We start from the raw sequence: 17,682 nt of genomic DNA, 5'->3' as shown, positions 1-17,682 counted from the left end.
ATAACCATTATTACTTGTCATAATTTTGATTTATCTCTTCAGTCTGCATGTTTCTGGCTCCCAAATCTTTCTCTGTAAAGGCTGTCTTTGTTTTGTTTGTACATATTGTCAATAAAGTTCATTTAAAAAAAAAAAACCAAACATCTGACGGGTTTGCTGCTTCACGCTTTTATTTTGAAGTCGTCCATCGGAAGTTACATTTTGCTACTTTGATTATCATGGTGATGGTGGTGATGATGATGATGGCTGTGATTTTCACTCAGGCTCCACAGTCCGCTACAGTTTGCTCGTGAGCGGCTTGGGTCCGAACATCTGGGCCAGCTGTGACCGGATGAGGAGGAAGCAGCTTCATCATCATCCTCCTCCCCGCAGGAGTCATGGAGGATCAATCTGCGGTTCGGAAGCAGAGTTCGGAAAATAACTCTCTCAGCAGCAGCGAGTGGGACATGGCCAACGACGTGTTCGTGTCCAGCTGCGGCGGCAGTCCGCCCGGACCAGGGTTCGGTACCGGGGACCGGGATGATGCGGCGCAGGATGGACACCTGCCGCTCGGAGGCGGGGACCCGCAGCAGTTATCCCAGGACTGCTTGATGCTGGGCCTGGCTGCCTCTGCCTACCTGGACATGGACCAGGACTTCACCGACAGCGACGGCAGCTTCACGACCAAGAAGCGGATTCGATCCAACAGCTCTCGGCACCGCGGAGAGATCGTCACTGAGCTGGGCCCGGAGGAGGTCCGGTGGTTCTACAAAGAGGACAAGAGAACTTGGAAACCGTTTGTTGGACACGACTCTTTACAAATCGAGAGGGCTTACCGAAGATTTTCTGAACAAAACCCCGAGAAGGCCCACAGGCCGGTCCGACCCGCCGAGGAGGCCGTACTTGCTGAGATCCAGGAGGACAGCTGGGACGAACCGGCGGTGCAGCGGGCCAACAGTCAGCAGCGGCCGGCCATAGAGGAGAGGAAAGACCCGGGGAACGTCCAGAGCAGCGTGGAGGCGGTGTGTGTGAGAGGCGGGCTGTATGAAGTGGACATCCGGGAGAAGGAAAGCTACCCTGTTTACTGGAACCGTGAGCACGTTCAACCTACCCATCACACCCAAACCTGGTCCACCTGGGTCACCGGGTCCACAACTTCCACCTGAACCGCGCGTGCGCATGTTTATCATTCCTGATTTTATATCACAGTGGAGACTGATTTTACACAGTGCATCCATTCCCTCTCCAGGCCAGGGGTCAGCAGCTTTTACACTCCTCAGTAAAGCAAACAAACAAACAAAACAAAATAAAAAAATAAATAAATAAATAAAAAGGGTTGAACTGAATTGTAGAAATTCAGCGCAACCTTCACCCCCCCCAACAAAAAAGAAAAAATGCTAAAAGCCTTAAACTTAAAAAGCTTAGTTCTTCAGCATCTTTATTCATGTATTAAAAGCCACTGTGGAAGGTCCAGAGAGCCTGAACCGCTATCTCCACAGGATTTGTTCCAACAAACCACCCTTAGACAGGTCGAAAGTATTTTATCCCAAACCTCATATGTACTACATTCTGAACACCACCTGAACTCAGGTAGAAGGTATGGGGTCCCTGTAAATGTAATCGTTACAAACATTCATTCGTCCCTCTGTTAGTGAAACTCATTAATGAGCGGATATGTTGGGAGGAACAGCTGAACTGTAAGCCCAAATATGAAGCCAGTTCTGTAGTGGTCCTCTTTTAAATTTTTTTAAATTTTATGTATCTAATTGTTTTTAATGGTTAATATTAAGTGATATGAGTGTGTATGCGTTTATGTTATAGGTGCAGCAACATCCTCTGTTCAAAACAAATTTCTCCCAATGGAGTATAATAAAGATACTCTGACTTTGAGCCACAGGCTGCAGACCCCTGGTCCAGACCCATAAGTAGTAGTTAATAACAGCTGAAGTCCTGATGGTTCTGATGGTTGAGATGTTCGGATGGTACAGCTCCTCTTCCAGTCTGGTGAAGAGGAGCTATTCGGAGGCGTTTGGTGTTCCTCCTGAGCTGACGATTTGGGTCCATGTTCAGTAGATTTCACCAGCTGTAAGTCAGCAGGATCTTTGTTCACTTAATCAGTGTATGAAGCAGTCTCAACAAAACTTTACAGATTTTAAAGAATTTTATAGAAATATGAACTTTAAAAAAGAGCGTACTGATTTTACAAAGACAAAAAGTTCTTTATCATACAGAGGAAATAAACATGCTCATATTGTAGAATTAAACACCAGAAAGACCAAAGATTAACCAGTAAAGACAAGTTTAGCTGTTCCTCCAACTGCAGGTTTTATTGGCTGAATATTGGATGTGTTTTTAAGGCAAACAGAGGGTTACCCACCAAACCCTTAAACCCCTGCATCCGCCCAGATTTCACACACTGGTTTATCCATATAACATCAGCCATCCATGTAACATCCTACACACATCTGGGATATTTATTGTCACCTTCTGTCTTTAATTCAGAATACACAGATTTATATTTTATATTTCATTTAAACAGCACTTTATGAAATATGTGAGAACTTCCCAAAGTGTTCTTCAGAACAGAAAACAGAAGGGAAACAACACTTAAAAGAATTAAAACAATGAAGATAAAACACTTATACGTATAAAAGTTGCCCGTTGTTCATGTTACATCCATGTAGAAAACTGAAGGTAGTAAATAAAGATGATGTTTCCCTTAGAACAAGAGCGTATTCCTGTGATGAGGGGCCAGTGGTTCATCGATGGAACATGGCTCCCCCTGGAGGAGGATGAGAGTGACCTCATAGAACAGGAGCATCTTTCCCGTTTCCGAGGGCAACAGATGAGGGACACATATGAGCTGGAGGCAGTGACCACCACAGTGGACAGCAAGGACGGTGAGAAATGAAAAAGGCTGTAAAGCAGACCTGAATAATGTGTGTGTGGAGGGAAAATGAGTGTCTCTCAGAGAAAAGCCAGAGTTCAGGTGATGTTACGTCAGTTGATTGAACCAACAGGACATCCACACACTTTCTGTACACCCTCAGGGGGATTGAAGTATTAATTAAGCTCAGGAAATGTGTCAGCTTGTCTTAATCACAGTGTGATTGTCTCCCAGCCATCTACAGTCTGAAGCTGAGCAGGAATCACGTGGACTGGCACAGTGTGGACGAGGTGTACCTGTACAGCGATGCCACCACCTCCAAGATCGCTCGCACCGTCACTCAGAAACTAGGCTTCTCTAAAGGTAAAACTCATCCAGGAGTTAACAATGTGAGCAGAATCCAGATGGTAGGAATAAATATTTGTGGTGCTCAGAACACTGAAGAAGAGAAACAGAGTCGTGGCATCAGTTTCTCATTCACTGTAAAGTATATGATCAGTCAGGATAAATAGACACACTGTGTAAAATGTAAATAAAAACAGTGATTCCCAAATCTCATATTTTATTCCCAGTATTAGATAAACAAAGCATCAGATGATGAAACTGAGACGTTTCACCATGTGATGAAAATATGAGCTGATAGTGAATCTGATGCAGCAACACGTCTGTAAAAAGTTGGAACAGGAGCAACAAAAGGCTGGAAAGTAAGTGACACGAACAACTGGAGGAACTTTTGAAATCTAATCAGATTAGTTGGTAACAGGTCAGTAACATGACTGGGAAGAAAAGGAGCATTTCAGAGAGGCAGAGTCTCTCAGATGGAAAGATGGACAGAGGTTCACCAATCTGAGACAAACTGGATCTAAAAATTGTGGAACAATTTCAGAAAAATGTTCCTCAACGTAAAATTGTGAAGACTTTGAAGATCTCACCATCTACAGTGTTTAATATCATCTAAAGATTCAGAGAATCAGGAGGAATCTCTGTATGCATGGGACAAGGCCAAAGGCCCATTTATGCTTGATGCAGAAGATGGACACACAGATGGATGGACAGGTTTGTTCGCCTTGTTTGCGTTCTGTTCTGTTTTCAGGGAGCTTAGCCATCCATCGCTTTGACACAGAAGACAGAGCAACACCACCGGAAATCATGGGGGCAGTGCTGAGCAGAGTACCTGACATGCAGCCAACGAAAGAAACGAACCAGAGAACAAGACGATGGAAGGGAAAGACTGTATATGAGTGTTTAAGGGGTTTTTGGGTGGTTGGAAACACCTTGATAGCGACGCATTTCAGCTGCCAAACGGTGTCTGAAACTGATGTCGGCTCGCAGGAGTGAACTAGCACTACCCACTAGTGGAGGAATTGGCTTAATAACCATGGCAATACAAAACACGCATGGAAATATGAAGAAAATGACAACCTTTGAAACGGACGTCCCTATTTATGTACAAAAGTCAGCATAAATGGGCCTTAAAGGTCAAACTGGATGCTGGGGATCTTCAGCATTAAAAGCCGACATGATTCTCGACTAGAAACCACTGCATGCAGCTGGCGGCTGGTTAGCTCAGTTGGTAGGGCATCTGTCTCCAATGTGGGAGACCGGAGTTTAAATCCCACAACCTTCCAGTTGGGTTAGGCAGTTAACGCTACAGTCTAACACTGTAAGTCGCTTTGGATAAAAGCGTCTGATAAATGCCTGTAATGACTCAGGAAGACTTTCAGAAACCACTGTCTGTGAACACAGTTCACCCTGAAACCCACAAATGCAGGTTAAAGCTCCATCATGCAGAGTGTGAACTAGTTTGTGGAAAGCATGGACGGTGTGTCCTGCAGACTAAAGAGGAGAGGGAGCATCCAGCTTGTTATCAGTGGACAGGTGAAAAGCTGCATCTCTGATGGGATGGGGCTGCATTAGTGCCTATGTCGTGGGCAGCTTCCACATCTGTGAAGCTCCATCAATGCTGAAAAGTACATGGAGGTTTTAGAGCAACATCTGCTCCCATCCAGACAACGTCTCTTTCAGGGAAGGCCTTGCAGATTTCAGCAAGACGATGCTGAACCACATCCTGCATCCATCACAGCAGCTTCACAGGAGAAGAGTCCGGCTGCTGAACTGGCCTGCCTGCAGTCCAGACCTTTCACCAGTACACAACATCTGGTTAGATAGATAGATAGATAGATAGATAGATTAATTAATAAGTTCTCATAACTCAGCGTTGGATACTTGGGTATAAACATTTCCTCCAGGCTCTCAGAATTAACGAAGTTAAATCACATTCAACTTTTAATTTAAATGATGAAGTCCCGCCCTGTTTGATTTCTTGCTTGTGTTGTTCTTACTCTCAGATGTAAGTATTGACTGTTTTGTTTGGTTAAAGAATGAAATAAATAAATAAAAGAATGACCCATCAAATGATGAGGAAGCATGATTGGTGTCACAGAAAACTAAAGTGATTATTTTTAACTGATTTTATGGTTTCAGTAGTCATGTGTCCAACATGTCCACAGCCTCAAGCAGTGGGACGCGTCTCCATCGGGGATATGTAGAGGAAGCAGCGCCTGAGGACACGCCACCGGAGACCACTCACATCGTCTTCGTGGTGCATGGGATCGGCCAGAAGATGGACCAGGGGCGCATCATCAGGAACACCAGCATGTTAGAGGGAATCAGTGTGTCTGAATAATCCTGAAGTAATCTGAGTAATCTGAAGTAACTGTTTTTTCCTGGCTGGTTGGCAGGATGAGAGATGCTGCCAGAAAGATGGAGGAAAGACATTTCTCTGATCGCACCGCTGAGCATGTAGAGTTCCTTCCTGTGGAATGGAGATCAAAACTTTGCCTGGATGGAGGTAAGCCACCGCTTGGCTGACATTTCTAACCTAAACTTTCCACCCACGATAATCAGCTTCATCTCTAATGTGTCATGTAGCATGTAGATCAGCTGACATCTGTAACCCAAACTGTCCAGAGAGGAAACTCTCCTGAACATCATCTCTGGACAGTATGGGTAAGAAATGTCACAGACGGGGATCTGATGTTGGTAAACTGAACAAGGAAACTTCTCATGAATCAACATTATAATAAACTGGAGTCATGATTATAATCATCATTTTATTGGGTTATAACTGGATCACAGAGAATGACGGGGAATAGCACCTATGTTTGGTTAGAACTGGACGGAAGTTTTAGATAATTTGAGGTGACCAAACACACTGAACTGAATGTATTTTCACTTGGCAGTGTGATAAAATGACACGTTTCAAGTCAAATTTACAGCTTTGTTGGGGTGGCAGTAGCTGGTGGTAAAGCAATGACAAGAAGGTTGGCGGTTCAAATCCCACTACCCCAGTCAATCTGCCGTATCCTTGAGCAAAACACTTCACCCTCCTTGATGAATGTGGAGTCAGTGAATAATAGATTCAATGTAAAGTGTTAATCTAATCCAGTATCATTAGAGGAAAAACTCATGGATATGTAACAATGTAGTAACTCCAGAAGTTTCCTGAACAGATGTCGGTGTTAACGTGTTGAAGAGAACAGTTAAGATGTAGGAAGGGAAGAAGTTTTTGGATAATCTGTATTTTAAGTCTCATATACAATGACTTCAGACTTGACTTGGATTCACAGTTTAAGAATCCTGAAAAATCTTTATTTATAATATTTTCTTCTTAGGATGATTATTTAAAAAAAAAGGAAAAAGAAGGGGAGTGGTGGCTGGGTGGTTACAGAGGTGGGTTTGGGTCCTGAGAACCTGGGTTCAAGTCCTCAGGCTGGCCACTAAAGTAAAAACCACTGTGGGTCCCTGAGCAAGGCCCTTAATCCCCAACTGTTACCCGGGCGCTGGAATCTGGCAACCCACTGCTCCTAGCAACCAGGACGAGTTAAATGTGGGACGAATAAAGAATAAAGGTCGATTATTACTGATCTTTTCTAAAAATCTAGGATGCTAGATCCACCTTCATCCACCTTAAAATTAACCTGGGGCCTCATTTCTAAAGCTGGCACTTGCACCTGCTCCTGCAGGACTTCCTCTGAGGACATGGCTGTGGTACTGGGTGGAGTTTCTGGCCTCACCCTCTCCAACCACAGCTGGAGCCCCGCCCACCCAGCTGGAACACCCAGGAACTAGAAAGACATATTATTTACCACTAAATAAACTGCTACCAGTCTCTGATGTATCTAATATATTTATTTTATACATTAAAATCAAAAACTACATTACCGGCATCATTACTGTCATTTAGCAGATGCTTTTCTGCAGAATGATTTATTGTGGGCTGCAGCGTCTGGAAGGTGCTACTGTTCACCCCTGTAGGAATCGAACTTCGATCTCCCGCATGGCAGACGGTTGTTCTACCAACTGAGATATCCAGCTGTACGTTCTGAAACCTCTGGCGTGTCTTCTCTTTTGACACTGTGATGACAGCATCTCCACCTGCTGCCACTATGCTGCCTTTCTGACACCAGTAATGCCCACGCCGTGCCACCAATTAAACATTTTTACGTTTGTCAACGTGGTCCATCAGGATCTCTGTCTCACACCCTGAAAAAATCCACTTCTTCCCTCTTTTTCCTTCCCGAGCCATCATGCAAATGATGTGATGAATATTTATTCCAGGCGTTCACCTGAACTTTTATAGCCACCATGTGGGTGAGGGAAGGCGTTCCGCCGCATTTCCTTTTTGCCCCACAGACGCCACCTGTGGTTTGCTTTGCTACACACAGTTTTATAAATGAGGCCCCTGGAGAGATTAGTCACTGTAATATAAAAGCTAATGTTTGCATCTATTTTAATAACAAGCTTAGTGCCACAGTGGCGTAAACGTTAGCTTGTTACTACCTTAGCACTAAAATAATGTAATAATGTTTACTTCATTAGATCCATCCTGGATAACATTAAACTGGGACCAGTAAACCATCAAACCCTCCCCAGTTAAACTGGGACCCCAGACCCACTAGAAACAACTGGTTTTACTGGGTCTGGTTATTAGAAAAACAGGTTCCAGCTGCTGATGTCTTGATCTGAGGGTTTTTGTGCTTGTTCTTCATTCATTCATTCTCTGTACCGCTTGTTCATTACGGGTCGCGGGTAAGCTGGAGCCTATCCCAGCATTAACAGGTGAGAGGCAGGTACACCCTGGACAGGTCACCAGTCCGTCGCAGGGCCACATATGTCCCGATATGTGTAACACATATAGGCACAAACAACCATTCACACACACATTCCCTCCTAGGGAGAATTTAAAGTGACCAATTAACCTAGCATCATGTCTCTGGACGGTGGGAGGAAGCCAGAGAGCCCGGAGAGAACCCACGTATACACGGGGAGAACATGCAAACTCCACATAGAAAGGAGTTCAACGCTCGCCCCCAGCCGAGGCTCGAACCAGCGACCTTGCTGTGAGGCTGTGGTGCTAACCACCACACCACCGTGCAGCCATTGCGCTTGTTCTGTTTCCTGATTTATTCAGTAGAGTTCTGCTTTACCTCCTGTTCCCTGTTTCCAGCTGTTAGTTGTCACATCTACTTCATGACAGCTGCTGCTTTAGTAATATTGTACTTATTGAGCCTGGAAGTATTGGATGTAAATACATTAAAGTATTACATTTTTGAATAAAATTTTAGTTCAATATTCATATTTTTTGTACTTGTCTCAGACAGTCATTTCAGGCTTTTTAAATTTTTTAAATGTTTTTTAACATTGTGAACATCTTTCTATGTTCTATGTTCCTCATACAGACACGGTGGACTCCATCACACCTGACAAAGTCCGAGGTCTCAGAGACATGCTGAACAGCAGCGCCATGGACATCATGTACTACACCAGTCCTCTGTACAGAGACGAGGTGAGTCTGGTTCAGCTCTCCGCTTCCTCCGAAGAACATCATGAAACATGACCAGACCTGAACCTTCATCTCTTCTTTAGTTAAAGCAGAATATCTTGTGTAAACAGATCACCAGGGGTTTGACTCGGGAACTGAACCACCTATATTCACTCTTCTGCTCGCGGAATCCAAACTTTGAGAAAAATGGGAAGGTGTCCATCGTGTCCCACTCGCTGGGCTGCGTCATCACCTTCGATATCATGACAGGCTGGGACCCCGTGCGCTTTCACCACCAGGAAATGTTAGACCCAGAGGAGATAAAGGTCCGCTGGCCCAGTGAGGAAGAGCGTCACCTTCAGGAGCAGCTGAGACTGATGCGTCTCAGGTAAGATCCACGAATTACAGGGGGCTAAATGTAGCGAGACGTCCGTAAGAGATCATTTTTTACTCGAATCCTTCTCTCTTCATTAATTTATGTTTTTATTGACAGAGAGACATTAGGGCCATTGGAGAGTTATTTATTGATTGAGTTATTGACCAGTTTAAAGTAAGTGATTTTAAAGAAGGTACATGTTAGACAGACATGTCACATGTCTGTCATTCTGTCGTTAGTCTCTCTGTTGTTATGTCTTTGGTCTATCCGTCTCTGTTTCTCTGATTTTCCACTCTTGGTAGTAAAATTGTCTGGAAAAGATTCAGCTTGTACTAGGATCATTAATGGAATGATCTCCTGTCCAGTTTGAGGGACCTGGAAGACCAGTTCCAGGGTCTGCAGACCTCATCTTGTGTTGCAGTGCCAGCTTTAAAGTTCAAGGTAAGCTTCAGCTGTCACGTTATTTGGTCATGTGACTATAAAGGTCACATGATCTGTGAGCGGAACTGAACGTCACAGATTTAACGGTTTCGTGCGTGGTTAAAACATTCCTCAGCTACAGTTTTTCTCACTGATATAAAAATCTTCTGCTCCAACGACCTTCCAGAGAAACACCTGGTCATGGTCTTACCTCATGTCTGTGCTGCAGGTAGAAAATTTCTTCTGCATGGGTTCACCTCTGGCCGTGTTCTTGGCGCTGCGAGGGATCCGACCTGGAACCAACAGCGTGCAGGACCACATCCTCCCAACATCCATCTGCAAGCGTCTCTTTAACATCTTCCATCCTACAGATCCTGTGGTGAATGTCACAGTGAAACATGCAGGACCAGTTCTCTTACAAATCCTCTTAGACTCAAACATCTCTTTGGTTTTTAATCCAGGCCTACAGGCTGGAGCCTCTCATCCTGAAGCACTACAGTAATGTTGCTCCAGTTCAGATCGACTGGTAAGACTAGTCAGGTTGTATCACACAATTACTGAACTTATCAAAACGATAGACGTTCTGATCAATATATCACATAAAGGTTGTATTTTCTACCAGATACACCTGCCTACATGCTGGTAAACAGAAGGAACTGTGAATGAATAGTGTTTTCATCTGTTCTGACTTCTTGAATTTAATTTTCATCTTAGAAATTAAAGAAATGAATGAAACTCCCAGCTGAATGTGGGATGAGCTGGTTCTCACCTTATCTGGAAAGCTGACTGGGAGTCCAAAAGTTTTACTGGTACTGCTTGTAAAAGTTATAGTTTAGTTAGATCCCAGGTAAGTTAGATGGCAGTTTTATAGATCCCAGATCTGTAGATCTCAGATCTGTTAGGTCCAAGATCTGTTTGATTCCAGATCTGTTTGATTCCAGATCTGTAGATCCCAGATCTGTTTGATTCCAGATCTGTTTGATTCCAGATCTGTTTGATTCCAGATCTGTTAGGTCCAAGATCTGTTTGATTCCAGATCTGTAGATCCCAGATCAGTGGAATCACAGTTCAGTTAGATCCCACGTTAGTTGATCCCAGATTAGTTTGATCTCAGTTCAGTTAGATCCTGATTCAGTTATATTCCAGACCCCATATTTGTTAGATCCCAGATTAGTTAGATCTGGGATGAGGGAAGAAGGAGGACTTCATGTTTCAAGTGCAGAAAGGTGATGTTGGCGTGATTTGCAGGTACAACACCACCAGCCCAACTCCATACGACCAGATCCGGCCCCTGCTGCTGAACCCCCTGAAGGAGGCCAGTTTTGTCTCCGATTCAGAGAACATCCCAAGCCCCTGCATCTCCCCGCCCCAAACCAGACGGCACTATGGAGAATCCATCACCAGCCTGGGCAAGGCCAGCATCATGGGTGAGCTCTCGGGAAGGAAGGCTATGGCTGCTTTCACGGTGAAGATAATATATGAGCTTGTTTGTGGTTAGATTATTTTAGTGTAAGAAAAAAGAACCCGAAAGTGAGGAGAAACCAACTGATCATCAGCCCATTCAGTCAGAGGTTTCTTCAGTTTCTGTAGCTGATGTGTTCAGAGAGCAGCTCCCACTGCTGATGATGAAATCAGATCAACAGACATGAGATCCTAATTTCTACCAGGAAACTAATGACCGACATCATCTTCCTGACACAGCTGGCTCCAACCAGTCTTTCTCTGTCTTGAGAGAATGAAGGGTTTGAAATAAAGGACAAGGAAACCTGTTTTCAGAAGAGTCAGAATGGACTGTAAGAACACATGTTTATGATTTCATCTCACTTCCTGTTAGGCGCCGCCAGTATCGGAAAAGGAATCGGAGGAATCCTGTTTTCCCGCTTTTCCCGTTCCAGTGGTCAGGTGGGTGGAGTTGATGAAGAGCCCTCTGACTCTGAGGGGGTTCCTTGTGAAGTGGAAAACTTGGCATCTGGAGATGAAGGAATGATGATGACAGAGAGCGAGGAAAAGGACAAAGAAAGAGAGGATGACAGAGAGGAAGAGGAGTCAACCCCAGCTCTGATGGACAGCACTTCCTGTAAGTAAGAAGAAGCTGTCTGATCTCTGTACTGCAACTTTATTTATACAGCACATTTAAAGCAACACAAGTGTCAAAGTCAATCAAAATGATGAGCTGACATAAAGGTTATGAAATAAACAAATAAAAAAACAAATGGGAAAGCGAGATGAAGGTCATCTCAGAAGTCTAACGGAGGTATAGATGTTCAGAGGTATGTAAGTCATAGAGGAGGAAGAACAAATAGGCCTCGTGATGAAGCGGTTAATGAATGTCTCAGTTTGTCAGATTAAACTTGATGATGTTTTCTGCTGCAGTGGAGCTGGAGCGACGCATTGACTTCGAGCTGAGAGAGGGTTTGGTGGAGAACCGTTACTGGTCAGCAGTCACCTCCCATACCGCCTACTGGTGCTCTTACGATGTGGCTCTGTTTCTTCTCACCTTCATGTATGGACCCCAGGAACCGGCCGAACCTGCAGATGAGAACCAGGATGCCTCATAGCGTCCAGTCAGCCTGAGCTCTTCAGTTTCCATCCTCATGGACATCCATCAACATCTACATTATCAACCAACAGACAATATTTTTAGTGATTTAAACTAATTTCCAAAATGAAAGAAAAAAAAAACCACCCTAGAAGTATGTTTAATGTGTAGATAAAAATAAAATCAATGAAAACTATTTAAAGCTTAAATTAAAAAAAGACATGAAATGTTTCCATGGAGAAGTGTTTTCCACCACAATGACTCAGAGATAAAACTGTGAAAATCAACCGACCTCAATAAACTTAGGTTTGTTCCTCCATCAGGTGTTCACATCAAACCTGTCTCCTCTTCCTGTCCTCCACAGTGTCCAGCTGGATCAGTGGTGTCCTCTCTGGCCCCAATAATGTCTCAGTCATGGTGAAGATTCAAGAGGATTTTCTCTGATTTTATGAACTGGACAGAGAATCAGAATCTTTTAGTCAGATTTCTGACTAAAAGAGGCATCTTCAGAATTTAATAACACATCTCTGAATGGCTCACTTTCATCATCTCCCTCTACCTCTGCTTTAAGATTCTGATTCTCTCAGTGATGAACTTGCATGTGACACAAAGTCCACCCAATGTGATGCTGAAGTCTGGCCATCATTTCTAATGATACACTTACCACCCGGATGCAGCCTGAAGGATCCTGAAGAAGTGTAAAGGACCCATGCCACCCTGGATTTATGTATTAGTTTTCTAAAGTTGACCTCTGTTTTTCTCTACACATATTCTCCTTTTCTCTACCTATTCTCTTTTTTTCTACATATTCTGTTTTTCTCTACATATTCCCCGTTTTTCTCTACATTTTCCTGTTTTCTCTACATATTCTCTGTTTTCTCTACATATTCTGTTTTTCTCTACATATTCTCTGTTTTCTCTACATATTCTGTTTTTCTCTACATATTCTCTGTTTTCTCTACATATTTTCTGTTTTCTCTACATATTCTGCGTTTTTCTCTGCATATTCTCTGTTTTCCTCTACATATTCTGTTTTTCACTACATATTCTCTTTTTTCTACATATTCTGTTTTTCTCTACATATTCTCTTTTTTTCTACATATTCTGTTTTCTCTACATATTCTCTGTTTTCTCTACATATTCTGTTTTTCACTACATATTCTCTTTTTTCTACATATTCTGTTTTTCTCTACATATTCTCTTTTTTTCTACATATTCTGTTTTTCTCTACATATTCCGCGTTTTTCTCTACATATTCTCTGTTTTCCTCTACATATTCTGTTTTCTCTACATATTCTCTTTTTTCTCTACATATTCTGTTTTTCTCTACATATTCTGTTTTTTCTACATATTCTGTTTTCTCTACATATTTTCTGTTTTCTCTACATATTCTCTGTTTTCTCTACATATTTTCTGTTTTCTCTACATATTCTCTTTTTTCTCTACATATTTTCTGTTTTCTCTACATATTCCGCGTTTTTCTCTGCATATTCTCTCTTTTTCTCTACATATTCTGTTTTTCTCTACATATTCTCTTTTTTTCTACATATTCTGTTTTTCTCTACATATTCTGTTTTCTCTACATATTCTGTTTTTCTCTACATATTCTCTTTTTTTCTACATATTCTGTTTTTCTCTACATATTCTCTTTTTTTCTACATATTCTGTTTTTCTCTACATATTCTGTTTTTTTCTACATATTCTGTTTTCTCTACATATTTTCTGTTTTCTCTACATATTCTCTTTTTTTCTACATATTCTGTTTTTCTCTACATATTCTCTGTTTTCTCTACATATTCCCAGTTTTTCTGTACATATTCTCTGTTTTTCTCTACATATTCTGTTTTTCTCTACATATTCTGTTTTTTTCTACATATTCTGTTTTCTCTACATATTTTCTGTTTTCTCTACATATTGTCTGTTTTCTCTACATATTCTGTTTTCTCTACATATTCCCCGTTTTTCTGTACATATTCTCTGTTTTTCTCTGCATATTCTGTTTTTCTCTACATATTCTGTTTTTTTCTACATATTCTGTTTTCTCTACATATTCTGTTTTTCTCTACATATTCTCTTTTTTTCTACATATTCTCTTTTTTTCTACATATTCTGTTTTCTCTACATATTGTCTGTTTTCTCTACATATTCTCTGTTTTCTCTACATATTCCCCGTTTTTCTGTACATATTCTCTGTTTTTCTCTGCATATTCTGTTTTTCTCTACATATTCTGTTTTTTTCTACATATTCTGTTTTCTCTACATATTTTCTGTTTTTTCTACATATTCTGTTTTTCTCTACATATTCTGCTTTTCTCTACATATTCTCTTTTTTTCTACATATTCTGTTTTCTCTACATATTGTCTGTTTTCTCTACATATTCTCTGTTTTCTCTACATATTCCCCGTTTTTCTCTACATATTCTCTGTTTTTCTCTACATATTCTGTTTTTCTCTACATATTCTGTTTTTTTCTACATATTCTGTTTTTCTCTATATATTCTCTGTTTTTCTCTACATATTCTCTTTTTTTCTCTACATATTCTCTGTTTTCTCTACATATTTTCTGTTTTCTCTACATATTCCCCGTTTGTCTCTGCATATTCTCTGTTTTTCTCTACATATTCTGTTTTTCTCTACATATTCTCTGTTTTTCTCTACATATTCTGTTTTTCTCTACATATTCTGTTTTTCTCTACATATTCTGTTTTTCTCTACATATTCTCTGTTTTCTCTACATATTCCCAGTTTTTCTCTACATATTCTCTGTTTTTCTCTACATATTCTGTTTTTCTCTACATATTCTGTTTTTTTCTACATATTCTGTTTTCTCTACATATTTTCTGTTTTCTCTACATATTCTCTGTTTTCTCTACATATTCTGTTTTTCTCTACATATTCTCTTTTTTTCTACATATTGTGTTTTCTCTACATATTCCCCGTTTTTCTCTACATATTTTCTGTTTTCTCTACATATTCTGTTTTTTCTCTACATATTCTGTTTTTTCTACATATTTTCTGTTTTTTTCTACATATTCTGTTTTTCTCTATATATTCTCTTTTTTTCTCTACATATTCTCTGTTTTCCCTACATATTTTCTGTTTTCTCTACATATTCCCTGTTTTTCTCTGCATATTCTCTGTTTTTCTCTACATATTCTGTTTTTCTCTACATATTCTGTTTTTCTCTACATATTCTGTTTTCTCTACATATTCTCTGTTTTCTCTACATATTCCCAGTTTTTCTCTACATATTCTCTGTTTTTCTCTACATATTCTGTTTTTCTCTACATATTCTGTTTTTTTCTACATATTCTGTTTTCTCTACATATTTTCTGTTTTCTCTACATATTCTGTTTTTCTCTACATATTCTCTTTTTTTCTACATATTGTGTTTTCTCTACATATTCCCCGTTTTTCTCTACATATTTTCTGTTTTCTCTACATATTCTGTTTTTCTCTACATATTCTGTTTTTTTCTACATATTTTCTGTTTTTTTCTACATATTCTGTTTTTCTCTATATATTCTCTTTTTTTCTCTACATATTCTCTGTTTTCCCTACATATTTTCTGTTTTCTCTACATATTCCCTGTTTTTCTCTGCATATTCTCTGTTTTTCTCTACATATTCTGTTTTTCTCTACATATTCTCTTTTTTCTACATATTCTGTTTTCCCTACATATTTTCTGTTTTCTCTACATATTACCCGTTTTTCTCTGCATATTCTGTTTTTCTCTACATATTCTGTTTTTCTCTACATATTCTCTTTTTTCTACATATTCTGTTTTCTCTACATATTTTCTGTTTTCTCTACATATTTTCTGTTTTCTCTACATATTCTCTTTTTTTCTCTACATATTCTCTGTTTTCTCTACATATTTTCTGTTTTCTCTACATATTCCCCGTTTGTCTCTGCATATTCTCTGTTTTTCTCTACATATTCTGTTTTTCTCTACATATTCTCTGTTTTTCTCTACATATTCTGTTTTTCTCTACATATTCTGTTTTTCTCTACATATTCTGTTTTTCTCTACATATTCTCTGTTTTCTCTACATATTCCCAGTTTTTCTCTACATATTCTCTGTTTTTCTCTACATATTCTGTTTTTCTCTACATATTCTGTTTTTTTTCTACATATTCTGTTTTCTCTACATATTTTCTGTTTTCTCTACATATTCTCTGTTTTTCTCTACATATTCTCTTTTTTTCTACATATTGTGTTTTCTCTACATATTCCCCGTTTTTCTCTACATATTTTCTGTTTTCTCTACATATTCTGTTTTTCTCTACATATTCTGTTTTTTCTACATATTTTCTGTTTTTTTCTACATATTCTGTTTTTCTCTATATATTCTCTTTTTTTCTCTACATATTCTCTGTTTTCCCTACATATTTTCTGTTTTCTCTACATATTCCCTGTTTTTCTCTGCATATTCTCTGTTTTTCTCTACATATTCTGTTTTTCTCTACATATTCTCTTTTTTTCTACATATTCTGTTTTCCCTACATATTTTCTGTTTTCTCTACATATTACCCGTTTTTCTCTGCATATTCTGTTTTTCTCTACATATTCTGTTTTTCTCTACATATTCTCTTTTTTCTACATATTCTGTTTTCTCTACATATTTTCTGTTTTCTCTACATATTTTCTGTTTTCTCTACATATTCTCTGTTTTTCTCTACATATTCTGTTTTCTCTACATATTCTCTGTTTTCTCTACATATTCCCCGTTTTTCTCTGCATATTCTCTGTTTTCTCTACATATTCTGTTTTTCTCTACATATTCTCTTTTTTCTACATATTCTGTTTTTCTCTACATATTCTCTTTTTTTCTACATATTCTGTTTTTTTCTACATATTCTGTTTTCTCTACATATTTTCTGTTTTTTCTACATATTCTGTTTTTCTCTACATATTCTGTTTTTCTCTACATATTCTCTTTTTTTCTACATATTCTGTTTTCTCTACATATTGTCTGTTTTCTCTACATATTCTCTGTTTTCTCTACATATTCCCCGTTTTTCTCTACATATTCTCTGTTTTTCTCTACATATTCTGTTTTTCTCTACATATTCTGTTTTTCTCTACATATTCTCTTTTTTCTACATATTCTGTTTTTCTCTACATATTCTCTTTTTTTCTACATATTCTGTTTTTCTCTACATATTCTCTGTTTTCCCTACATATTTTCTGTTTTCTCTACATATTCCCCGTTTTTCTCTGCATATTCTCTGTTTTTCTCTACATATTCTGTTTTTCTCTACATATTCTCTTTTTTCTACATATTCTGTTTTCTCTACATATTTTCTGTTTTCTCTACATATTCTCTGTTTTTCTCTACATATTCTGTTTTCTCTGCATATTCTCTGTTTTTCTCTACATATTCTGTTTTCTCTACATATTTGCTGTTTTCTCTACATATTTTCTGTTTTCTCTACATATTCTCTGTTTTTCTCTACATATTCTGTTTTCTCTACATATTCTCTGTTTTCTCTACATATTCCCCGTTTTTCTCTGCATATTCTCTGTTTTTCTCTACATATTCTGTTTTTCTGTACATATTCTCTTTTTTCTACATATTCTGTTTTCTCTACATATTCTCTGTTTTTCTCTACATATTCTCTTTGTTTCTACATATTCTGTTTTCTCTACATAT

At 39.4% G+C, this 17,682-nt stretch overlaps 1 protein-coding gene across 1 annotated transcript; it reads left to right on the top strand.

The window, feature by feature from the left end:
- Positions 1 to 446: 446 nt before the first annotated feature.
- Positions 447 to 12,870, top strand: ddhd1b (DDHD domain containing 1b). Its single transcript, XM_041975896.1, has 14 exons — positions 447 to 1,071; positions 2,703 to 2,879; positions 3,101 to 3,229; positions 5,377 to 5,524; positions 5,608 to 5,717; positions 8,608 to 8,714; positions 8,822 to 9,078; positions 9,432 to 9,507; positions 9,716 to 9,865; positions 9,948 to 10,012; positions 10,735 to 10,913; positions 11,321 to 11,563; positions 11,860 to 12,050; positions 12,390 to 12,870. Exons 1-13 carry the CDS (start codon positions 447 to 449, stop codon positions 12,042 to 12,044), a joined length of 2,451 nt encoding a protein of 816 aa, XP_041831830.1. The 3' UTR covers positions 12,045 to 12,050; positions 12,390 to 12,870.
- The last annotated feature ends 4,812 nt before the right edge of the window (positions 12,871 to 17,682 follow it).

The sequence above is a fragment of the Melanotaenia boesemani genome, chromosome 22 (assembly GCF_017639745.1).
Source record: "Melanotaenia boesemani isolate fMelBoe1 chromosome 22, fMelBoe1.pri, whole genome shotgun sequence".
Classification (NCBI taxonomy): domain Eukaryota; kingdom Metazoa; phylum Chordata; class Actinopteri; order Atheriniformes; family Melanotaeniidae; genus Melanotaenia; species Melanotaenia boesemani.
This window is presented reverse-complemented; position numbering and strand designations above follow the sequence as displayed.

What these genes read in the sequence shown, in the direction of transcription:
- ddhd1b (XM_041975896.1), top strand. Translation starts at nt 447, where the DNA reads ATGGCCAACGACGTGTTCGTGTCCAGCTGCGGCGGCAGTCCGCCCGGA. An exon ending in CACAGTGGACAGCAAGGACG is followed by an intron (nt 2,880 to 3,100) that starts GTGAGAAATGAA and finishes ATTGTCTCCCAG; the next exon opens with CCATCTACAGTCTGAAGCTG. An exon ending in AAAACTTTGCCTGGATGGAG is followed by an intron (nt 5,718 to 8,607) that starts GTAAGCCACCGC and finishes TTCCTCATACAG; the next exon opens with ACACGGTGGACTCCATCACA.